Below are 26,141 nucleotides of genomic sequence, written 5' to 3' on the forward strand. Positions count from 1 at the left end.
AACTGTTATTAACCGTTCCCTTAAAACCAAGTTTAAATAGAAACTTTCTGTCGTGCAGTGGCTCACAACCCAGAATATTAAAAATCTGCTGATATTTGGCAGAACGCGAACACTTGTTAATCTTTGAGGGAAGCTTTTTTTCACTTATTCATGAAGGTAGACCACCAATTATCCACACAGTTCGTGCCCCAGATCGTCCCTGATCCCATTTATGGATTTACATGCGTGTGTTATCAGTGTGTTAAAGTAGTCACACGACAAACAGTATTGGAAGTGCGGTTATTTTTCAACTATAAACCGCATAAACCTAAACTTACATCTCCCCAACTTTTTTCTCGTGCTTGTCCAGTCTCCCCTTATGGCCACCCTGCTCCCTGTGCCGTGGTAACGCTGATGTGAGAGCTAGACTGGTTACCAAATGGCTTTTATCCAAGTAGAGGCGCTTGAGAGTAGACCGCTCGGAGAGTGGGAGCGCAGTCGCAGGTTACCCATCGCCTGGTGCAAGATCAGCCGTTGCTCTGCCACGTCTGCGATCTTCCTTTATATAGACGCGAGACTTAACAAAATCACATCACTCAACGCGGACCCAGATTTGTTTTTCTTTTTCCTCTTTTGCCCCCTCTCGCCTCTTTTCACCCCCCTGATCAGGCTTAACCATCCCGCGCTCTGTAAAGGCAATTGTTAGTGCGCATCATCGCGGGAGCCAAAAAGGAGGTTAGACATTGTTCCATAGGAGACTGGTAAGTAGAGCCACTCCGACTTTATTTTCAGAAAGTTTCATACTTGAGCCAGAATGTTTTAACTACCACGTTTGTCGTCTTCTTGTTCGACTTTTTTTTTTTTAACTTACTGTGCTGCTATCCAGTAACTTCATTTTGAGTCATTGTGACGTTTATATGCGTTATTTTTTCTTTGCTGAAGAGGACGATAGCTTTAACACTCAGCATTTTTTTATGTTTATTTATTGGGTTTTTTTTCCTAGATTTGCAGGTGGTCAAAGTGCCTTTGACCGCAATAATTAACTGGACAGCTTTCACTTGGTTGGAACCTTCGCGTATTATTCAAGTCTGCGCTGGGAGATGGGCGTGGTTTTGCACAAACTGGACACTCATTCAGATGTTCCATTAAAGATGGAGGAAAAAAGAGCTGAATTCGTTTAAAGTTGTCGTTCTGTTGTCACCTTTCTTTTCTTGTCGTTTTTGTTTTGTTTTGTTTTTTTCATTTCTTTCTGCTTGTGTTTTTTTCTGTCTCAGCAGGCTGCTGGAGCGTCATGACAGCTGAGAAGAGCGGGCCTGTTATAAACGGAAAACCAGAGGATGGCAGAGACCCGGAAGGGTCAAGCTCCAGCCTAGACAGTGGGGGATACAATGAGAGGGGCCAGTGGAACAACAAGATTGAATTCGTCCTGTCTGTGGCTGGAGAAATCATTGGGTTGGGCAACGTCTGGAGGTTTCCTTACCTCTGCTACAAGAATGGAGGAGGCAAGAAAGTTTCCTTTATTTAGGGGTAGTGGGATGGAAATAGAGTTGCTCTTTAAAAATATAATATAAAATTTATATATTGAAAAATAGAGATAAAAGCAACTGCCTTACACGAAGGCAGACTAAAAGAAAAAAAGATTGAGACTATGTTTTAATTTTTTCAAGTTACATAACCAATTCCTGCATAAAAGACCTACAAGTTATTTTTTGAATTCTATTTATTCTGTTGCATCATAGGAAAAGTTAGAACTTTCACTTTATGAAAATTAAACAGGCAAGTGGTTTGAGTAATTTATTATATCATCTATTATGCAGAATATTGTCAATAACAGGCAGGTTACCTCATTAGGCACCATTAGACTGCACAGTATGGCTTTGCCTCATGATCTAAAAATGTCATCCTGCAGTGTGAGTGTGACACGGTAATGAGTGCTTTCATGTGAATTTGGTTGTTTTGCCCTTTACTCTTTTTTTTCATAGATGCATTTGATGCAGGAATTTTGATCTGCTTTTCTTCCAGACGTGTTACTCTCTTGTATAGATCGCATATATTGATGTACTGTGTGTGTTTTTATTTGTCTACAAGGTGCATTCTTTGTTCCATATGTCATCTTCTTCATCTGCTGTGGTATCCCCGTGTTTTTCTTGGAGACCGCTTTGGGTCAGTTTACCAGTGAGGGAGGCATCACCTGCTGGAGGAAAGTCTGCCCACTGTTTGAGGGTGAGAAAACACACACTTGATATGTTTCTTCTAGTATGCGCTTGACTTTAACAACTGATGAGAAAGCCGATGGAAGACACATTAGTTTGGCTGATAAATGTTGCCTGTTTTATGAGTGCCTTATAACCACTGGAGCAGTGAAGGTTGCAGTCATTTATAAATCTTGCTATTACCTGCATTTTCTTTCCAATTTCCTTCTTTTATCAGCCTCACGTTTCTTTTTCAGGCATTGGCTATGCAACACAGGTGATTGAAGCTCATCTAAACATATACTACGTAGTGATCCTCGCCTGGGCCATTTTCTACCTCTTCAACTGCTTCACCACTGAGCTGCCGTGGGCTGGCTGTGGGCACTACTGGAATACAGGTAGGAGGAAATAACAGTGGAGCAAATTCTTAGAAAAACAAATACGCCTGCGAACCTGTGCAGAGGAAAGAAAACAGAAATTACCTTCTAGGTTTGATGTGCAAAGCCAACTCTACACATACACCTGCATGGTGGTTTCAACATGATAACCTATTGTGTATTTACAGAATACTGTGTTGACTATTATGGAGAAAATGCCACCAACATCACAAACCCTAATGCATCTTCTCCAGTCATTGAGTTCTGGGAGTGAGTACACTTCTATTTCTATATTTTCACATCTGCTTGCAAGTGCAAAACCTCATTATTTTAACTGAATCACCATTTGCCTTCTAACACCATCCTTTGTCAGTTCAGGCAATCTTCAACGCAACACTCTTCCCCTCCATTCTTAATGTTGCCATATGCTTCAAGCTCCAGACTCTTTTGCTGCCCCCACTAACCTTACGCCCGAAAATTAGTCAGCCCTTTTCATATTTGTGTGTCAGCAGGCCCTGGTTGGCCAGCTGTCTCCCAGCTAGAGCCATGTGTGTGGCAACAGATCAGGCCTTGTCAGTGTGTAATGCTGACCACACTTCCTGTCTCACTGCCAGTAGCTGTGTTTACACTGCTGGGTCAAATCAAACGGGCAACCTACTTAAGAATATTTTTAAAACAGCATATTTTGATCAAAACTGTTAGATTTAGATTGTGGTTAGGTTCAAATTGAGAGAGACGACCAACTTAACTGTCATAGAAAATGTCAGATCTGAGCCAGGAACATAAACCGAACCCAGGAGTAAGACATGGCCAAATAGCCAACCACCATGTTGTTGGCAAAAATTGAATCTGACCAGGCTTTGTTCAGCGTATGCCAAGAGGGACTGCTTTGTACTGTATGTACAGAATAAACAAACCTCAGGCCTCTAAAAACTGTATTTTATTTTCTTTAAAAAATGTTCTGATAAAAAAATGCTGTTATTGGTCCCTATCGTTTAAAATGCAAAGCTGAGATTACAGAAGAAGAGTTTGAAAGGACTCCTAAACTGACACGTTTTTAGTGCTTCCTAATAATTTTGAATAGAAAAAAATGCATAGCGGTACAGAATTATTCAAGGATACCTGGAGTGCTTAGCTTTGGTTTGAACTATACCGAACCTTTCAAAACTACTAGCCTCCAAAAATACTGAGTGTCACACTAACAAGAGCACGTCAGCATGAATCACCCTTGACCGATTTAAACAATTTCAACAAATCTGAGACCCCACACAACTTTATTTACACACATTAGTGTCCACATCTTGCCCTTTTGGGTGACCAAGGAGGGACAGTGGGGCTGTGTTGGACCTAGCCTGTGGCCGGCCACCAAGAACATGTCACCATGATCAATGGCTGGTCAGAGCCCCAGGGTTGAACTCGGTGGCAAAGATTTGGCAGCACCATGTAGTTCTGTGGCTTCGGCTCCCGCTTCTCATCCTTTATCAATGCTGTTGCCTGGCTGTGTTTTAACAAACAGGAAACACACTGTTGATTCCCCACCACTGATGTCATTACTGCTGATAACATGCTCTGCATCTTGCACCCACACCGTTTAGCATATTGCAATAAGTTTTAACATAAACATTATAAGGGCCATGCAATATGTACTGCTAACACTGATCTACGAGAAAATGGTGATGCTTGTATAGAATTTACCAGTTAGAGTAGCTGTAGTGTACCTGTGGTGTCAAACTGAGTACCCACAATGGTTAGGCAGTTGAGGGCAGACTAGCAGCAAGGCTAGAATTATACTGACAGTTAAGTCAATATAATTCTAGCCTTGCTTTAAAATTTCTTCATGAAAACTTCTACTTCAGAGTTGGTGGTACATACAGTGTTAGGCCAACACAGTGCCACCCACTTTGCTGATGTATGATGTATTTCCCCCAATGCTCACAGCTTTTATACTGGTTTGCTATGTTAGTTTTCCAGCAGATCCATCAGAGGGGCATCTGTACATACAAGGCCTGTGATATTCAAAAAGAGAGGACAGCAGTTTGTAAAGCAGTATTTCCCGTGTTGTCCTAACATTTTCAAGAGTCCACTGTAAATATTTATTTAATTTTTTTTTTCTTAGCAGAAATGTAGATTAAGTAGAGAAAAATCCACTGCATTGTTGCAACTATTCAAAATTTACCCAAACAATCTGAAACTGAGCATGACAGTGAAGGTAAACTTGCTACATGTAGTTGAGTTTGGAGATGCATTAGCTGAAATTTGGCATAGCCACAGCAGCAATCACTGCTGTTTTTGCTCGCTTAGTTTTAAAGGCAGAATCGGTCTCGGGGAGGTTGCAGAGGCGTTGTTTTTTTCTCCGATGCTGCTCCGTCTTCCCTGCGAAGTTTTTAGACTCCTGCTCGTGTCACCCAAGAATTTGAACTCAGTCAAATTCCAAGTCTGTAACTGTGTGTTTTCTTGGTCAAATCAGACGCAGAGTACTCAAGATATCAGATGGTATCGAGCACATGGGAGGGATGCGCTGGGAGCTGGCCATGTGTCTGGCTCTGGCTTGGTTCATCTGCTACTTCTGCATCTGGAAGGGACCCAAGTCAACTGGCAAGGTGAGAACAAGGGATAAATGTTTAGTGTTCTATGTGTGCCTTAATGTGTTGGTGTGTGAATGTCTGTATTTGATAGTGCGTCTCACTATTTGAAACTGTAAATATGAAGGATTTATAGTAATACTGTGTGTAGTAATGTGTTTGGATGCTACTCTGCTTTTATACTACCTCTAGTGTTTGTAAGTTGGGGCAGTTTTAATTTTAAACAGCCCCACTGAAGCAGCCACAAGATAAAACACTTTCCCTTCTGGTCCTAAGAGAAAGCTCTCCCACAGGAAGCCAAATGAATTCCCTCCATTAAATGCGAGACAAAGAGGTGTCTACACCACCTACTTCTACCTTTCCTCCAATCACACTTGCCTTGAGTTTTCTCTGGCAGCCATGGGGAGGACAGTAAGGACTTGGCTATGGGTGCTCAGCAGCCCTTGAAAACCTTCTCATAGATTCAGTGAGCCAGAATGAGTAGAGAGATAAAGTGAGAAATAGAGAGGGAAAAAGAGAGTCAAGAGAAAAGAGGAGAGGTGTGTGAGGAAAAATTAATGGGTTCACATTCTACATGACTGGGGAAAAAACAACTAGGGGGACGATGCCTATATCTCCATGAAGTGTCTTTTGTTTGGCTGTGAAGTAAGAGGGGAGAATGCTTCTTCATGGCTGGGCTTTAGCAGCCCGTCCAAGATTGATTCCTGCATTCACTGGAGGAAAGGAGAGCATTCATGAGGAGCATGCAGAGTATATCCTCAGCCTCCGCCTCCGCTGCCTCTCTCTCTCTTCTGCTATGCAAAATTAACCACAGCTCACTCGTCGCAAGAGAGGGTCGCTTTTTTTTCCACAGACCATTGAGTTCCGACTCTGCTAAGCTGTTTGCTTTTGTTGGCCCTGTTTGCCGGCCATTCTCACATTTAAGCCCTCCTGTTAGATTTACGGCAAGGCAGGGGCAAGTTTGACCAGTAAATTTGTGGTGGCTTAAATGTTTGGTGAGCATCAAAAGTTCATGGAGAGATTGAATATTGTCCTTTTCATCTCCAGAGAGATGGAGAGAAAGAGGGAGAGAAGGTTCAGGATGTGTAATCGTTTTATTTTACAAATTAAAGGAGTGATCCGCTGGGAAGGAGGCACATTTTCCCACACTTTCCTTGTGGGCCACGCTAGGATTAGCAGAGCTTAAAGTGGTCAGCCTCATTAAGCTTCATGGATGCTGCTGCTGTTCGAACAGACACTTGGTTAGGATTTCATGTATTTAAGCTTTGATTCTGGTTTCAGTTTCACAGTGACTGAGTCACAGTTGCATTCGGCCACACAGAAATGAAATGAACTTCTTTGAAGTTTGATTCAGAACTTTGCTGTACCAGAACCACACACACACACAAGTTGGTTTTTAGGCCGGTATCTGTGAATTCTACATTTTGCCTCTGTAGTATGTGCGCACCCACTTATGGGCTATGAATAAAGTTGCGAGTGTGTGTCCGCTGGTGCACGTACTCATGCACTTCTGCGCGTGCGTCCAAGAGAAGCACATTTTCCCACACTGCCAGCATCACTCCCGTGGGCTTCTCCTGTTTAAGAGATGGGGCCAGAGGAGCCTTCTTTTCTTTTCACTCTCCTGGCCTGTCTCTCTTCTGTCCTGTTCTCTCCTCAATTGGACTTTGACTGAGTGCCAAAAAGCCAGGGGATGTATGTTGCCCGCCTCTGCCTTCCAAGAGACCAAAGTCTTTGTTCAGTGAGTTTCTAAGAGTCTTGAGATGTCTAGCACAGTTCTGCAAAACCCGAATAGTTCAATAATATAAGAGTGTAGGTTTGAACATTAGCAGAAGCTAGCTAGCTACTGTTTGCAAGATGCTACCACATGAATGTATTCTTGCACTAAATAAAACTGCAGTTTCTTGTAGAACCCCTCCCCCCCCAAAAAAAAACACCTTAGATAAGCTGTGAAGCTTTAACGTTCCCAAAAACCTTCAATTTATGTGTCACAATGATTTTTTTGTTTTGTTTTGTAAAGTTTGCCCAATTAATCACTATCTAAATGGCAAATTTGTATGACAGGTTGTTTCAAATGTGTAGACACTTTGTCACAGTTACGATGAACTTGTGTTGCCCCCACATAATTCAATAATATTGATTTACTGCATTACATAATTATTTTATATAATAAAAAGAACTGACCTGAAAGTTAGCACTCTTCAGGTGCTGACGTGCATACTACTTACAGTGTTGGGAATGTTACTTTTAAAATGTATTCCACTACAGATTACAGAATACATCCCCCAAAATGTAATTTGTAATGCATTCTGTTAAGTTACTCAATGTGAGTAACGTATTCTGAATACTTTGAATTACTTAATATATTGCCATGCTTTTCCCAACTACATGAATGTACTATTGCTGTGTGATTTATTACTATTACTGAAGACTACTCGCCACTGAGCTAATATTGTTAGCTGAGGTTAGTTCATAGACTGCTTTCAGAACTGCACGTGATTATTTGCCGCTAGCAAGTTGTTAATGCTATCCATCAAGTCTAACAGCCTGCAGTCTATGAACTAACCTCAGCTGACGCCAGCTAACAATGTTAGCTCGGTGGTGAGTAGCCTTTAGTAATGGTAATAAATCACACAGCAATAGTACATCGAAGATACTGAAGTGGCACATAACCCAGGTTGCTACCACAACTGAAACAAGGTGGTTGCAGTAGGCTAACGTTAGTTTTTTAAAAAGAAATTACTTTTGGAGTCTTTTGACACTGAGAGCAGCTTGGTTGCTGGCAAACAGAGTTTGCATTGCACGATCTGATTTCGCCCATCCCTTTCTTCTTTAAATATGAAGTGGTGTTGGAAAGAAAGAAAACAAAACGTGCATTTTATACAAAATACTATATTATAGAAGCATAGCAGCATGACGGCTCACTGGTTGTTCGGTTAAACGTGTACTTGTGGCCACAGATTCTCATTGACCTCACACTGAGTGCGCTATTATGTAATTAAACAGCGGTCTAATATTTTCCACACAAGTCCTTTGTGCTTAGGACACATTGTCCTATATTCTGTTGTCTTCACCTTGATATACAACCATGAATCCTTTAGAGGGAGAGATGGGAAATTTGCAGGTTAAATACAGTGCCAAATCTAGAGAGGGTGTTTGGCATATGACTTGAGGAAAGTGGGACGTGTTAGTGTGTATGACGCAGTGTCTGAACCAGCTCTGTGGCTTCACTCCATATATGTTCATTGAGCCTTATGAGATTTTATGGCTTTTTAAAGTCAAATTTGTGAGCGTTAAAAATTGGTTGTAGCACTCACATTGCAGCACATTGTTGCTTTATGTTTGCATGCACCAAGAAAAAACAAATTGCTCTTTTATCCCAAAGATTATTTTCCTCACTTACTTTGCCACAGTTTTTCCTGTCTAGGTATTGTTGTTTAGATTGCTGTCATGTCCTCTCACCTTTAGGTCTGAGCAGTGATGTGTTATTGTTGCATAGAATACTGTCTCCCAATCTCAGTTTCTGATGCACTTCTAAAACAATGAGTCATTGAGTAGTAGCCATGTTTGTCACAGGCCAGCATTATTCAGAATGTCATTTGCAGACTTTTTGTTTTAACTGTCCTCATTTCATGTTATGTAATAATCAAATTCATTATGTTTGGACAGTAACACTGTACTCATATGCTTGCATATGCCTATGTTTATACCCACAGGTTGTGTATGTGACAGCTACCTTTCCTTATTTCATGCTGTTGATCCTGCTGATCAGGGGAGTGACGCTGCCCGGAGCATTCGATGGTATCAAGTTCTACCTCTACCCAGACATTTCACGACTCTCTGACCCTCAGGTAGGCTGTCTTTCACTAGCGACTCTGCAAAAATCTAAATTTGGAAAGCAGAAGCTGTTGTTGTTTTTAATAACTGTGCCATCTAGAGGTGTTACTGCTTAAGTTTTATACTGGTTTTTTTGTAATCTTTGCTTGCTTTTCTGGATCCAATCCAGTGACAGAGTGACATCATTTTATCACTGTCCCAAGTTTATTCTATAATTGTGTCCTTGGCAAGGCAGTATGACATTCAGATCAATGGAATCAGTCTGATTGCACTGAGTTGTTTTAGGCAGGTTAGTTATAACAGCCTGAGGACACTAAATTAATGACGGCAAAAAGGGCTATGCAGACTAAGCATATAAAGTGTTTTTACTGCAAACATAAGGAGTGTTTGCAGTTTGTTTTACACCTATTACTAGTTGTTCTCAATATTACCTCAAAAACTCTGTTTACTCTGCACAAAACAACTGCAGCAAAAACTGTTTAGATTAAATATTGCAAAAATATGCATTTAAATCTAGTGGTTTAGTGACAGTGGCATAATTTGAACTGACACTTCCTCTGGTGACGGATTAACTGAAGGTCAGGTCAGAAAACCTGATCGAAAGACTTGGCTATGGTCAAAAGATCAGTATTTGGTGCTAATAGAGGGAGTTGCTTTAACATACAATGAATTCACAGAGATACAGACACAAACAAGCACACATAAATGGAGACTCCTTGACCTTGTCTGGAAAAGGCAGACGGTTCAAGTCGCTTGGCAACAGAGGGCTAGAAAATGTCACTGGATGGTGGTCATGACAACACAAATTGAGATAGAGTTTCTTAGATAGATAGATAGATAGATAGATAGATAGATAGATAGATAGATAGATAGATAGATAGATAGATAGATAGATAGATAGATAGATAGATAGATAGATAGATAGATAGATAGATAGATAGATAGATAGATAGATAGATAGATAGATAGTAAGTACACGGCTTCAGTGTGATTGTGATATGTAAACATAATGTCTTCATGCTTATAGGTAAACAGAGCTATTCCAACTTCCCAATTTGGAAACACATTACAGCATTTCAGGAAACAAAATGTGTCAATATGATGTTTTCCTTCTTGTCAGACTCCCATCCTGACAAAACACCTTTTTTACACTCTTTATAGCGACACCGGGTGTGATGTCTTGAATGTGATAACAAAGAAAGTTTGTTTCTTGGTAATTAAACTAAAGTTTCCCTCAATCTGTAACTATACACCAACAAACCAACCTGTTTCACACAACATGTTGGCGAGAAAAGGTGTTAAGAACATACAATATAATGCCATAATGATGGACTGGATGATGTAATGTAGTGTATAAACCCTATTTTTATTAATTAACAAGTTGTTTTTCCATATAATTATTATCTTGAGGGTACCGATGTATCCCATGATGAATTAAGCTCACTATATAGTACTAAAAGCAAACTATCTGATTTGATTCTTTTATTTATTTGATATACTCTCCAACTGCTGTACAGTAAGGTACAGTAAGATAGTTACATTTGTAAACTGATTAAAATAAGAGAAAGGAAAAAGTGAAACAGATAAATTGTGACAGATTAAGGGGATGAGGACAGATAAATAAAGACACATACAACAGCACAGGGAGAGCAAGAAGAGTAATAAAGAAAGCTTTTGGTTTTTTGCCAGAGGACATTACTTCTGACACCAATGTTAAACTGGCTTCCTCGGGAACAATGAGGGCTCTGTTCTGTTCAACCAGCTTTGTGAAGTGTGTGTGGCTGGGTGTTGCCCTCTCTTTTTACACCCCTGAACTTTGTTGTGCCTTCCACATTTCTCTTCTTTTCTTTCTTTTAGTGGTTGTCTCCCCCAATCACCCTCCACTCTGCACTATGTATCACCCCTCCTTTTTGCACTTTTGGGGCAGTACAGCTGTTGCCCTGTTTTTTCCTAGCTCCTCTCACAGGATTTAGGGTGAGGTTGCAAGTAGAGATTTATGACAGGATCTACTAGGTGTAGCTAGTGAACAGTCACCCAACTTGTTGACTCAATGATGACCTTCAGTAGCAAAAACAAAATGATGACGTAAAAGTAAAAAACCTTTAGCCAAAATATGACAGATAATTTTCACATTGCACATTCTTGGATCCTGAGCTATCCAAGAGATGAATGGTTGTTAGAAACAGGTAAAGAATACACTAAGACTGCTATTCACTAGTCAGGCATATAGTTGTGAAAATGAAAGTTTTCACAAAACTAAGCAGTCTTGTGAAAAACGAACTACACCCGATGATTCAGTAGCTTGCGAAAGTGTTGCTTCAATTCAGTTTGTGGCCATTTGTACAGGTTCTCGCTTAAGGTCCAACCGCAGCATTGCAGTCAAGCTGAAGTCTGGGCTTTGGCTGAGCTACCTTGATTCTTTACTTTCAAAGCTGCTCTAAGGTAGATTTTGCTGGAATTCTTAGGATCATTTTCCTGTTGCTGTTGAACAGTTGAACACATATTTGACTGTAGAATACTTTGGTATAGAGAGGAATACATGAATTCATAGTCAACCTAATGACTGATGACCTCAGCTGTGTTGCCATGATTTTTTTAAAGAGAAAATGCTTTCTCCTGGCGAACCTTCCAAATAAGTCATACCTATTTTAATTTTTTTTGTAATTGCACTGTCATGACCTTACACAATTAGCACACTAGTTCCTCCAGAGTCTCAGATTTAGATTTTACAGTTTCTCTGAGCACTGCACGGTTTGATCTCAGGGTGTCCACTCCTGGGAAAATTGTGGCTTTGTGTTAATAGGACTGACCACATTTTTGCTTTTATAATGGTGGTTACACTTCCTGATGATCAGTTAATCAAGTGGAATTGACTAGGAGCATCTGGCTGCTACACATACTCTTAATTCCTGTGGAAGTTATCAGGGTGTACTTTGTTTGCACTCCAAAGTCCACAGGCTTTTGTTTTGTTTTTGTTTTTTTTTGTTTTTGTTTTTTTTACTATATATCAGCTTTGGAGAAACATTTTTTAATCATTTAATAGTTCAAATTAGTTCATATTAAAAGGTAAAAAGGTTATTGCACAACAGCAGCAATATGCATGTTGGTAAAATAAAGGACTGAAATAAGTGATAACTAATAACTAATAATAACTAATTGTTATAGGTCTGTATTCTTTATGCAGTTGTGATAGATTGTGATAATACTCTGGAACGAAATTCCATTTAATAATGCCTGGCTCAGATGTAGAGGGGCACATAAAAGCTAATTTCATGTCTTAATGCCTCAGTTCAAATCTATAGATCATTCATAAGCAGAGGGAGATGTAAAGCACACCAAGAGTGGTACATTTACATTACAAGAGCACTATCTAACAGCCTATGTCATCCAGCTTTCACACAGTAGACAAGTTTCCTGGAGCCACAGTCTCAACATAACCAAACACGAGCCGGCCAAATTAGGCACAACATCAACAAGTGATTCTCTCTGAGCCTGGGCTTTCAAGGTTTCCCTGCACTGTGCGGCCATCAGCCGAGGTTGAACTAAAGGGAACATTAATGAACATTAGGAGAGAAAGGCCTGTTCTTCCACAGGAACAGTCCTGTGTTTGTGAGGTCACAGAAGTTACCGTGGTTACTCCCAGGAGGGAGCGAAGACCTTGCGTTTGTTAATTGTTTCTCAGTGGGGAAATGAGATTAGTGGCTGAATGGTGATGTGAGAGAGTTTTCAAAGAGCCATGCTGCATTAAGTTTGAATTTGCTAGCACCCCATGCTATCCTTGGGTTTCTGGGGTCCTGTGTTCCACTACAAACTAGTTTCATAATGCACATACTAAAGCTTTCTCACTGATGAATTGTACATATGTAAATATCCCCTTTAGTCAATGACCAAATACTATTTTGGATGTATTTCCCATCAGATATATATTAACATTGTCAAACTTTATTGTTTTGCATTAAAATTGCCACAAGAAAGTTGCCTTTCAGCCCAAAGATGGAAAGACTTAAACTTATTAAAATAACTGAGAGTAGGGAAACTTTCTTTCTTCACAGAATACAAAGTCAATAATAGAGTAAGCTCTCCACATTGGAATTTACTCAGATTTTTACTTGATTAAAGACCAAAACTCCCTCCTACCTAAATGACAAAAAACTTTGGTGACAGAAAACGTGAGATTATTGTTTTACGTTTATCATTACAGTAAGTTTGGGAAACTAAAACTGTAGTTAAGAGAAATACTGGCTACTTTGCAAGAAACATACTTTGGGTACTGTATGCAAATTTCCTAGACTTTCTGAGGTGATGATGGTCAATGATCAAGCTCTCAGTTTCTACTAAGCTTGCCAGGTAACATAAATGAGCCTTTGTATTGGTGCTTATAAAAACAACAGAGTTGGACAACATGGAGGTTTAATTAAGAGTGGGTTCATCCAGAATCAAGTAAGAGAGGCTGTCAACTTTGAACTAAGGGATCATTTCAGCCTGTGCACAAAAAAACAAAATTGTCAATGATGTTTTCACCCTATTTTCATCCTATCATGCTGATATTTGATAAATAAGAACTTTTGCCCGAGGCACATTAAAGGGCAAGCCAAAAGTTCAAAGTTCATTTGCATTCATATATATATATATATATATATATATATATATATATATATATATATATATATATATATATATATATATATATATATATATATATATATATATATATATATATACAGAATAGGCTCTGTGTCTTCAGACAAGTCCCAAAGTACTCTTTTAAACATATTGGCAACCATTGTTGACAGCCTTTTGTTGCATCCAGATGTAGCATGACAGCTTGTTTTTTTAAGAGTCTGACCTCTTCACTAGGACATACCTCAGCTGAACAAATGGCCTTGCATCCTCTGGTTCAGATCCAATAATTGTTTGAGGTATTAAGTTATGTTTCTTCCAAGGACCCTTTTGTCCATGTGTCATTAGCCAATTTCTTGCACAACATGTACAGATACAGACAAAAAGACACATGATTGCCCCATTGCACAGCATTGTGCCACAGCACATTATTTGGAAATTAATCATCTAGGCATTTCATTAAAATCCTCAACATGCACAAGCTACTGAATCCATTGTCCTCTATGAGATTTTTTTAGGCTGGTTATTGCTTCAGGTGCTGGAGGAAATCTAAGCAGATCACAAAGGTTAATTGAGTTCACTCTTTTGGGACGTCTGCAAAATTGTCCCGATTGTTTTGTGTTAGATAGTTGCTGACATGTTGCCTACTTGAACCAAAGTGACTGACTAACCACCTCACCACCATACAACTGGTACTTACCAGTAGTTATCTGGCTCTAATGCCAAATGAGTGGTCTGGTGGGGGGTTTTTTAGCCACTTTGTCTTTTTTAGGTTTTAAATTCTGTCAAGATCTGTTTCAATTAGAGAGATTAAATAATATTCATTGCTTAATTTAAGCTTCTATTACCCTCCCTACCTCAAATCCCTCCAAACTGTATAAAGTAGTGAACTTAATTTAAATAATGAGCCTCTGAAAAAAGTTTAGAGCTACTTTTAGGATTTTAATTCATAATTCATGCTGCTTCCCTGTCTGTCTGAAGGGAAAGACTCCATTTGAGCTGAGCCATAATTTCATTACAAAGGATTAAAAAAAGGTGAATGAAGGGCAACAAAAGAGATGTAAAGTTTCATTAGAGAAGATAAATGACCCCTAGGTATATCATGGTGATCTCATTTAAATGGGAAAGCATACACAATTCAATTTAATTTGTTTTTTTAAATTAATTTTTACAAATCACAAAGATTGGAAAGGATCACAAAGAATGATGATGATGTTTGGTTTGTGGATATTTAGTGGCAAATGAGTGTCCTTAGAAAAGCCGAGTTTATTGACTTGGATAATTTTTGTCAACACCTTAGAAACACTTTATGTTGTTTTGTTCTTTGATCTTGTCTGTTTCTACACATACTGTATATTTTGGTACTTAGGTATGGGTGGATGCAGGAACACAAATCTTCTTCTCCTATGCCATCTGTTTGGGCTGTCTTACTGCGCTGGGAAGTTATAATGCCTACAACAATAACTGCTACAGGTAAGAATGTAAATTCCAGTTGATGGATGTCTGTCTATAAATAAAACTAACAGTAGAAAACAATTAGCCACTATCATGCAGTAGGATTATAAACACATTACAAATTAAGAAGGATGTGAGACACAGGGATAAAGTGGACAATATCCCTTTGGCCTTTGCTACTGCACACGTGTTAAGTTACATCACTTTGTCTCAACTGTGCTCCGTGCAAACTGGTCTGAAAATCAGTGGCAGCTCTATTACATGACCAAACTCTGTTCAAAGACACTCAGAAATGCTAGAGTGCTTAATTTTCTTTGAGATATTTCCTAGTACAGCTGAAGCCAACAGGTCAGTGTGGTAGATAAATCCCACCTCTCATTTCTTTATAGTTTGCTTCCATGGAGCCAGACTTTCTTGTCATTTTTTAAATGGTTTTGAGCCATCATTTTGCAGTCTGTCTGAGGGTCTGGTAGTTGTTTTCTTTTGACATTGGCTGCTTTTTCAGTCGTGCCCGTCAGAAATAGGAGATAATCCAGCAGAGACCTGACACAGAACTGATGGCATGAATGGAGCAAACTAGCTCAGATGTTAATCAATTATGCAATACCATCTGGAAAATACAACACAGGAAAAGCATACATAGATAGAATTACATCACCAGTCATGGATTGGCCTCCCCTGAGCCCAGACCTCAACATTACTGAAGGCAGCTGACACCAAATGTCCTTCAAGAAGCCTGAGGAACTGTTTCCTGAAGCCTACTTAAAGAAATTACAAGAAGGCTTGACTAACAGAGGTATCTGTGTTGAAGAGTAAAGGTGGTCATCCCAAATATTGGGAGTTTCATGCAGTCTTTAGCTATTCTACACTTTTCTAGCAAGTCTCTTGATTTCATATTGGAGATGCTGACAGAAAAAACACACACAAACAGCACTGAAATGTACCTCCATCTTGATTTTCCAAAATGGTTAATATATAAGAAGAAAGCCCCATGGGTAAGCGGCAAATGGTAAGAATTTATGCATTAGTAAATTATGTATCATTTTAGTATGTCTTTATTACGCAACATGTTTCTGTTCTGTCTGTGCTGCTTCTAGTGTCAGCTGCAATAACAACTCTTCCAATAAGTGTGATCTCTAACTCTCTTTCTGTCTTGGTACTCAGGGATTGCATCATGCTGTGTTGTCTGAACAGCGGCACCAGCTTTGTGGCAGGTTTTGCCATCTTCTCTGTGCTGGGATTTATGGCCTACGAACAAAATGTTCCCATCGAAGCTGTTGCAGAATCTGGTGAGAGAACAACACACAATATAATGACATGTTTCTGAAAATCATGTGCTCGATCTACAGCAGCTACTGCAGATTAAAAAAACAGAAACAAAACCTGAGCATTTGTGCTCTCATCCATCATATTGTGCTAAAATGAGTAAACACTCGCAGTTATATAACCGCACACTCTTTACCTAGGCTCTTAGATCACCGCATTATGATTTATTCAAGTCAGTATGAAAGATTTAGTGAAAGAGACAGAGCGAGAAATTTTAAATGTTTGTTAGAGCACAGTAAGGACAGGGCATAATGCTTCAGATAATGTATTTCTCTGGGACAGTCACCAAATGTGGGTGCTAAATAAAGCAATAGCATGCCAGCTCTTCTGTTCAAGCAGTTAGCCTCACAGTGGATCAGATAATCCCAAGATTAGTCACCTGCAAACTTTGTGTTGTAGATTGAATTTAAAAAAGATAATGTGACATTTTACACAAAGCGCTTCAAATAATCCATTGGGAGAAAATATGAAACACATTTTAAATTTCATTTATTTATGCATATTCAAAAATGTCATGTCAACTTTGGCAACATTTGGCACTGTTGGGTTCTCCTCATCTGATTGGAAAGGAAGTCTCTAACAAATTTCCCACGTGTGGGACTAATAAAGGTTATCTTATCTTATCTTATGAACTTGTGCAGTGGCATCTGCAGGAGACCTCTTGAGGCCACTTAAGGAAAGTCGGATGCTCGTCCTAAATTCACTTTAATTTTGACTAGACTGTCTGGCATCCTGAAATGTTCTCTGCAGAAGGCTTCTGATGGCTGAGTTTAAGTCACTTCCTTGAACCCAAACAAGACTTGGCCAGTTCCAAACTTACATGTGGTTTGCTGAGTGATCTCTGTGACCTCTATAATATTTTCCCAATGACAAAAAATACTGGCTGAGGATAAGAAAAAGACCAAAGCTTTAAATAACCGCTACAAGCAGGATCACCTTTCTACAATGGCTGCTCTGCGTCAGCTAGATGCAAGACTAAAATCAAAGCAGTGTCTGATTTGTAACAACAATAACAACAAGAATCAGCCCAGTTCACATAATGCATGCTACCATTAGGTCTCATTTTTGAGGATTTTTGAGAACTATATAATTTTGCAGAATCCTAAAAAGTCAAGTTTAATTTATTCTTTGTAGACCAAGCAGTCTTTGTTTTGCTGTTAGAATTTTGTACTTGTTCTATCAGATACACTGCCAGCAGTCCTGTAATTGAGAATCTGTATTCTTATATTTTCATTCAGGTCCTGGTCTTGCATTCATTGCATATCCCAAAGCTGTTACTATGATGCCTCTGTCTCCACTCTGGGCTTGTCTGTTCTTTATGATGCTAATCTTCCTTGGCCTGGACAGTCAGGTGAGTACTGCTGTTGTGAATATATCCTGGGAATGCTGACTCTTAAGCTTGTGACAAAGTTGAAGGTTTGCTGAGACCTACGGCTTGGCAGACAACACATGAAGCTTATTTCCTCTAGTGTGATAGCATGATAATCTAGACATAGTAAGAGGGTGAACAACCCTGCTAATCCTGTGAGAATGCCAATATGTGGTCATGAAACACTGTATCTAATGAGTACAAGCTGACATAGTGAAAATCGAGAAAATGAGGGAACGCGTTCAGTTCAACAGTCACAATTTGTATCCTTGCCACATACAATTAGAGTTCTATGTGCCTCTACAAATTTTTAATATTTGTGAAGAAATCATATATGCATGACATGGATTACATGCTCTATTGATTTCAGTTTTATATTGTTGTTTAAATTTTTTGTTTTAAAGTTTTTGGTTACATTTGGGTCGCAGAAGGTTTCTGGCAGGAAACATGTATTTCCAAAGTTGAATAAACGAAGGTAAAATGTTAGCACTTGCACAATATGTCAATGAAACGTTGGCAAATCTTAATTGTGAGCAAAAACGAGATCTGGCGATTTTTTCCCCCTCTGTGCAACTTTTTGGTTCCAGTGTTACTTCCAGGTATAAACATTTCTGGTTTCACCACAGATGCATATACTGAGAGGAACATCCTGCTCAAAGAGTTTTCAGTTTATGTTGATGTATAATATAATGATGATATAATGACCTTATGGTCTTTTTTCTCATCAAAGTGTCTATCCTGTAAATTTCAGTTTTATTTTTTGTATCTAAGTTTGTATGTGTGGAGAGCTTGGTGACAGCTGTGGTGGACATGTACCCAGACACCTTCCGGAGAGGCTATCGCAGAGAACTACTGATCCTAGGCATGTCTATAGTTTCGTTTTTCATAGGACTCATCATGTGTATGGAGGTAAGATAGCTATAGCTTGTCAGTTAAATGTCCCATAAGTTAAATGCCTGTATAATATTTACCCCCACCTGCCCATCCATCCATCCATCCATCCATCCATCCATCCATCCATCCATCCCTTACATGAAATCCAATCAGATACACTGTAGATAATAGAAACCTTTTCCTGTTATTTTAATTGTTTTTAATTGTGCCCTGATCTCTTTTATTGATAACCCTTACACACCATTAGATAACCATTACAAACCTATACATATGGACATTTGACAGCAGTAATTTAGACCTGAAGATCTGTTTCAAAAACCTCTTTCAGCCACTAAAAGCATTTCACATTTCTGTCTGCACTGAACTCCATCCATCTCCACTATGAATGTACAGTACCATTCTTTAGTGTTCCATAATGGAGATGGCACAGGGGATGAAACTTGATAAAATATGGAAGTATAGCACTTTCTCTCTCAGTCTTTTGTCTTAGAGCTTTCAGTTGATTGACCTCTGTTTTTACTGCCTATTCCTTCCTATTACCACTATGTATAAGTTTGATCACTTTTTAATCAACTTCCACCTATAATGGGACTCAAGAAGCTTTATTCAAAAGCTGACAAAAAAGTATGTTGAATAAAATGTCTCAGAGTAGGATTAAACACAGTTTAAATGCTCTTCTGGGAGTGTGGTGCAATACTAAGATATTTTGAGACGATTCTTAGCTTAGCTTTACTAGCACAGTAAAGCTGTGATGTAACCTTCTGTAAGATTCATGTGAGATTTTATTTATGACGCTTTTAGTGGAAGAGCTGATAACTTGTCTTGAGTGCAGGGGAAGGTAAAATGCAAGACTACCTTTTGAGATGAAATGTGAAGATGTGAGAGAAATACAAACTAAGAAGAGCTGTAAGGCAGGATGAAAAGAAAAAGATTAATGGATGTAGTGAAGAATTGTTGATATATATAAAATGTTCAAGGTGAAAGTCTAGACCTCAATCACATCTAAATCATTTAATTTAAATCCACTGTGCTAGTCTACAGAGGCATAATTACAAAAAACGTGTCACTGTTCAAAAACATAAATATCAAATTTATGTCCTTATTTTTATTGACCAAAAACTTAATGTATCAGTGGCAAAAAATATATAAAAGATTTTGTTTAGTAAAAGAAATAACATAAAACCAGGCAGGAAATAATAATTCATTAGTTTTAATGTTTTATTTTTAGTGTTACATAATGGTCGGTGGTGTATTACCTTATATCTTACCCCTGACAAATACTCCAATGCATTGTAATGTAAAAATAAACCCAACCTAAAACAAAAAGAACAAAACAATGAAACTAATATGATCTTAACAGCAATTAAACATGTTTAAGCAGTTATGGCTAAATTGAAACCAACAAACACATTTTGGCAACTAAAATGAACCTGAACACAACTATGGTGACCAATGAAGCCCAGTGGTCATCTTTAAAGCTTTTTAGCACAAATTCACAAACAATTGACTCAGTGCAAGTTTGGCCATCAGAGCATGAACGGGAGGCTCCATGCAGTCATCCCTGACACACTATACTACAATGCACCAAATATACTGTAAATGCATCCTTCAGTCAGACTCAAACCAGATTTGAAAAAAAGCATTATAGCTGGTGTCTGTCAGTGGCTCTAATATAAAATATTTATTGTTGTGTAGAATTATTTAATTTTGGGACAAATCCTTATGAAAATACCAGTGTGGGATGTTTGCAAGTTTATTTTGTTTGCTACTGAGGTCTTGCCATTAACCATAATCATGCACTCATCGTTAACTTTATACTTGATTTTGTTCAACTGAGTCTGACATGTAGGGGCTTTGACAGGAAACTGACACTTGTCTTGTCTTGTCAGGGAGGGATGTACGTCTTCCAGCTGTTTGATGCGTATGCTGCCAGCGGGATGTGTCTGCTGTTCGTAGCCATATTTGAGTCCATATGCATCGGCTGGGTGTATGGTAAGTCAAGAGTTTTGACCTATACACCTTGAAATATCAAAGCAGTGTTTTCAGTTTTTCACTTCACTTCCCCCTCTTGTCGCTTGAGATTACAGTCATTTGTCTTTTGTCAGCTGGGCAATTGCCACAGATTGCAGCACTGCAAAAGCCATCATGTTTTTAACACTCTGAAATAATATTTCTTCTCTGCCCTCTGCTGGAGATTGGTCTCAAACACATGCAGCATTCTCTTAATTTTGCACCAATCGTTTTACTGATGCATAATAATAAAAGTAATCCTAAAGCAGTGGCTTTCTGTGCTTTTTTAAATAAAACATAAGGTTGTTTTCTGTCTACTTGACTCAAATATTATGCATACATGTATATTTGATAAAATATACATAAGCAATATACATGTTTTTCCCCCTGCGTTTAGATGTCAATACAATTATGTTACTGTAAGTCTAATTTAAACTGACAAACTGACAACAACTTACAAAGACAGATCTATTATAAGCACAATAAATCAGATATGAAGCAAAACAAATTGATCTCGGCTTTCTTGATAGAAAGTTTCAGACTAGATTTCGTCCACCTTGTTAAGAGAGTCACAAACTGTCTTTAAAGATTAACCACATCATTATTTTTATGAAACACACAGAAACTGTCACTGAATCATACTTTTTTTTCAGGTAGTGACAGATTCTACCTTAATATTGAAGACATGATTGGGTACAAACCAGTCTTCTTCATCAAATGGTGCTGGATGATCCTGACCCCGGGCATCTGTGCTGTGAGTGGCATAATTTCAAGAGCTGTAGTAGCACAAACAGCGTATCATGTTAAAAAAAATTATAAATTAAAAAAAAACGAAAAACAAAATTCTGAAGATACATATGGATGGCTCTGGAGTTTTATACTGAATCAACATGGATCATCATATATTTTTATCACATGTGCAAATAATGAGTTCGTATTGTGTAGCTGCCGTGCTGTGTCACCCGGAAATGTTGATTTTCATATTCTTAAACTCCTAACTTTGAATAATACATTTGCACAGCAATCCACAAAGATACAGTACTGCAACTTTAATTTATTTATTAAAGCCGTTTCTTTATGTCATATTCTAAATTGAAACATTTGCAAACTGAATTTTGTTTTTGCCACAGGGAATTTTCTTGTTTTTCTTGATTAAATACAAACCACTGAAGTACAACAATGTTTACGTCTACCCTGACTGGGGCTATGGTATTGGCTGGTTCATGGCCATGTCCTCAATGGTCTGCATCCCTCTGGGTATTATCTGGATGATTTGGAAGACTCCTGGCACCTTCTCTGAGGTAAAACATGCATATGGTACACATGCAAATGGAAATACTGAAATCAAATTTACCAGCCTCATATAGAGCTAATCTTGCAGCAGAGAGATATGAAAGTCATAAGATACCGTATATATAATACTTACTGATAATAATAATAATAATAATACTGATTTCTATATATAATTATTATAGAAATCATACAAATATGTGTATCAAAGATAAGAAAGCTATACACAGGTTAGAGCATGTATGATGATCCTGTTCAAAAGTTTATGCTTCTTCAACAAGTCATGATTCTTTACTTGAGGTCTCATGGAGGCAAAATAAAGAGAGACAAACATAAGACAGTTAGGTTGTTTCCTACTAGAATAGTGAAACTTCACCAAACTGAAGGATCATCTACCCAAATCTCTTACAAATAGCTTACAAATATTACACTCATTTGAATATATAAAATGATTTTAACAGTTTTAAACGTACAGTATTGCATTTAGGGCCAAGTGGTGCTGATGCTGTGTTACTGTGTCACCTTCCAGAGATTGAAATATATTCTCTTATCTTTCCTCTTTGTGTCTTTGGCTCTGTGCAGAGAATAAAGAAGCTAACCACCCCCAGCCCAGACCTGAAAATGAGAGGGAAACTTGCTGCCACGAGTCCTTACGCTGCCAACGATGCAAAACTTAAGGCCGATGGGAAAATATCCACCATCTCAGAGAAGGAAACGCATTTTTAACTGACCGCTTGACTGACCAACCAAGCTGCCTGTTGTCTATATAAAATGTCCATGAAACAAAAACAGCATTATCAGCCACTACTCAAAACAGGAAATGAAACAAATGACTCAGAGTGTTATTTTTGTTTTGTAAAAAAAAATGTAAGAAAAAAGGAAAAGCTATCGTGTTATTATGTAGTCGGTTTTGCACAAACTTTAAATAACACGTTTGATGTTCTTAATTAACATTGTGATGAAAGCAGCTTTTTTCTTAACCAATAATATTTTAAAATCAGTTTAATGACATTATATGGATACAACCTGTCCTGGTACCTTGTCAATAATGATCACGATAGTGTCTGTGCCTTTAGAACGATACCCGTGTGTTGTGTTGTACAAGGCTTTCACTGTACATTTATTGGCAAAGTGCTGTGCCACCCTATTAGGTACTAGGTACCCAAATGTGACTTTTTAAGATGTAGCAGTTTGGGGACCATATTAAGTAGTTTTGCTTGTTAAGAAAGAATATTTCAGTGGTGTCTATGTACTGAGGCCGTAGGGGGGCATCAGTTACCCTTCCTTGTAAAACTACACATCAAGAGTTTTGCCACAGAAATCTCACATGTTATCAGTGACAGCTGTGACTTTGAGGCCTGCACACCATTTCTGATCGTCGAGCTGTTCTTATTTACTTGAATTTATTGTTGTTGCAAAAAAAGACTAGCGAAAACTCTGCTTATTGGAATAATGTGAAGGAATTATTAGGTTATTGATTATCATGTTAGCACAAATCAAGTCATTTAGGGTTTTGCAGATTTCTGTGGTAAAACTAAATATCCCTGATTAGATTCAAAAACAATAAACCAATATAAAATATGCCTGGGTTTAAACATTAAAATCACCATTGGTTATAGTTTCATTTTCTAGCGTGAGCTACAGATCTGCACCAGGCCACAAATAGATGTGTGTTTATGTGACTCGCAGGCTGAGTCTAAAAACACACCTCTCTCTCTCTCCTCTAGCCGCCCTCCTATAAGTCACGGATATCTGTCATTTCACAGTAATTATACTGAGCATAACACAGAGTGACAGATAGATGTGCTTCCAACCCTGCATTTTTATTTCCCGCTCTGCCTGTAGAGGCCCATCAGATGAGCATTTCAAACCTCATCTGTCTTCTATTCTGATTCTTTTTATTCTTCCCTCTTGTCAGTTTTCTTGTGTTTTGTTGCTTTCACCTCTTCTGACTCTTTTTCTGCTTGTCCACTTCTTTCCCATTTTTTTTTACTTCTTTAGCTCTTCATCGCATGACGTTCTTGAAACTGTGATGCTTTTTATGTCATCTCACTTTCATGCTTTGGCAATGCTCTTCCTATCGCTGTATTTTTTTGGAAACACTTCTTCTGACACAAACCTCATTAAGAAATATACAGCTTTTTAATTTTGCTGTCTGAGCCACTGCAGGTGTGAAAGCACAATCTGACCCCTGTCATCGATGCAAATGCGTTCGGGGTCAATGAGCTGGTCTCATTATTCAGACCAATTTCTGTCCAGTACAAGATCATCCTGTCAGCACTCAAATGACTACAAGTAATCTTTCTACCCTTCCTTACTTTGTCCAACTCTTTCACTTCCCTTTTTTTCTTTCCTGTGTCCTTGTTTCCTGATGAAAATGCAATGAGAGGAGAGCATCTGAGGGAATGAAAAATTCTCTTATAGTTTTTTCAGGAGGAGGCAAAGAAAGCAGGGGAAGAAATAAGAATTTGATGAGCTGAGGAAGTGTGAGACAGAGTACGTTACGAGGGAAATTGGGGAAGTGTGTAGTGACTGAAGCTCCTCCTGTCTAAGCTGTGAAGTCCTTTTAAAGATGTGATTGGTCCCTCCGGTGTGGTTGCGTTCTAAAATGTCCACCTCCTCACTGATATTGTGCAAATTAATAGTTATGTGCATCAGAAAAGATAGCCTGCTGTTTAACACTGATCACTTTAATTGTATATTTTTTACATCTATTTCTAAAAAAAATTGTGGTCTATTTCCTGAGATGAAAGAATTGATGTAATATTAAAGAATGTGTCCTTTGTTTTGACTTTTGAAATGTTCAAAAGGTCTTGTTATAGAAATATAATGAAAGGTGTTTTACTGTTCTGTACTGTTCTACAAACATTTTGGTATTCACAGGACACACAAACTGTCTGCTTACTCATTTTTAAGAATAAATATTATGACGGAAAGCGAAACACAGAGTTTGGTCTTTATCTAATATCATCTCACTAAACAAAGAACTTCCTTCTGACATTTTCTTAAAGTCATGCAAATGGATTTCACTGCCTCTGTCTGTGATGAATAGTTTATAAATGAAATGATAGGATCTGATAAGATGACATTTTCCAAAATCGAAAAAAGTGACAGGATCACTGCGTGCCCCTCACTCTCCAGTAGCTTTGTTCCACTTGGTACTGTGATTACTTCTATGTGTCATTTCATAAAATCCCCAGTATAGCTTCGTCTTCCTGAGATCTAATCATATAATCGTTAATTCCTTCCCTTTTAACAAGAAAAAACTCAGAACGTGGCTCAAAGTGAATCGTTTTCTGACCAGTGTTTGAAGAGAGGAAAGATGAGTACTGTGGATGAACCCAGAGAGACCGACTACTGATGAGATCACACCAGCCATAATTCCAGTGTGTTATCAAAACACACACATTTGTGGAAAACAATTGTGAATTCAATACTTGCCCTATCATGCTACTCCACAGCATGACTGCTTTTGTTAACAAAAAGTACCTCATCACTATACCTTGTATAAAGCTTATATGTTTAGCATGTTTAATATAGTACTTTTTAATATTTATGTGTAAATGAGCGTATGCTGCTTTTTCATTTGCATCTGAATGCGTAACGGCTTTGCAATTCTGTTATTCATTGTATAATGCAATTGCAGATGCTGGGATTATTCTCCGTCTGCATGACACAACTGGGGCTAAACTTTAGCTGTTAGACAGACGGTCTCACAATAGACTCTCGAATACCATAGTACTGAGAGCAGTGCATGGTCAGGTCAATGACTGCAAGGTCATAATGACTGTAGCACATGTATGTCTAAATGTTTGTTCCTGAATTTCTCCTAGATGGCTGGTTCAATCTTGATGAAAATGAAGCCTATAAACTATTTAGGGGATCTAGATTCATAACATCTACTGTGATTTAGGCAAATATTTACTTTAAATAAAAAAGTGCCTTTTCTTTTCTACTTTATTTGCTTTTAGAAACTGTGGAATTATGGCTGGTTTACCCTGTAAAGTTGGATTTTTAACACCGTTCAAAATAATATTCAGTATTCATTTAGAAGTCATTAAGCTATTTAAGTGTATTTAAAGTGTATATATGTGTTTATAGGAAGATAATTTTTAAAGATCTATATAACAGTAGACATAAATATGAGCCATACCATGTACAGGATGGACATTTTGTCTTTTTTTATAAGTTATATGTTACTATTGCATTTGCA

The 26,141-nt window shown here is 38.2% G+C and overlaps 1 protein-coding gene across 3 annotated transcripts; it reads left to right on the forward strand.

Moving 5' to 3' along the window:
• The first annotated feature begins 425 nt into the window (after positions 1-425).
• slc6a11b (solute carrier family 6 member 11b) lies at positions 426-24,864 on the forward strand. Of its 3 annotated transcripts, none has more exons than XM_085406758.1 (15): positions 426-740; positions 983-1,481; positions 2,068-2,202; positions 2,429-2,569; positions 2,737-2,818; positions 5,016-5,148; positions 8,844-8,978; positions 14,954-15,057; positions 16,204-16,328; positions 17,604-17,716; positions 18,506-18,643; positions 20,518-20,620; positions 21,292-21,392; positions 21,769-21,939; positions 22,511-24,864. In XM_085406758.1, exons 2-15 carry the CDS (start codon positions 1,271-1,273, stop codon positions 22,652-22,654), a joined length of 1,836 nt encoding a protein of 611 aa, XP_085262884.1. In that variant the 5' UTR covers positions 426-740; positions 983-1,270; the 3' UTR covers positions 22,655-24,864. The 3 variants fall into 3 exon arrangements, with proteins under 3 accessions (XP_085262884.1, XP_085262883.1, XP_085262885.1); XM_085406757.1 differs by having other exon boundaries at positions 1,254-1,481; XM_085406759.1 differs by having other exon boundaries at positions 1,257-1,481.
• The last annotated feature ends 1,277 nt before the right edge of the window (positions 24,865-26,141 follow it).

Source organism: Rhamphochromis longiceps, linkage group LG5 (assembly GCF_057381845.1).
Source record: "Rhamphochromis longiceps isolate RC_006_pf linkage group LG5, R_longiceps_female_GT1.1, whole genome shotgun sequence".
In the NCBI taxonomy this organism is placed as follows: domain Eukaryota; kingdom Metazoa; phylum Chordata; class Actinopteri; order Cichliformes; family Cichlidae; genus Rhamphochromis; species Rhamphochromis longiceps.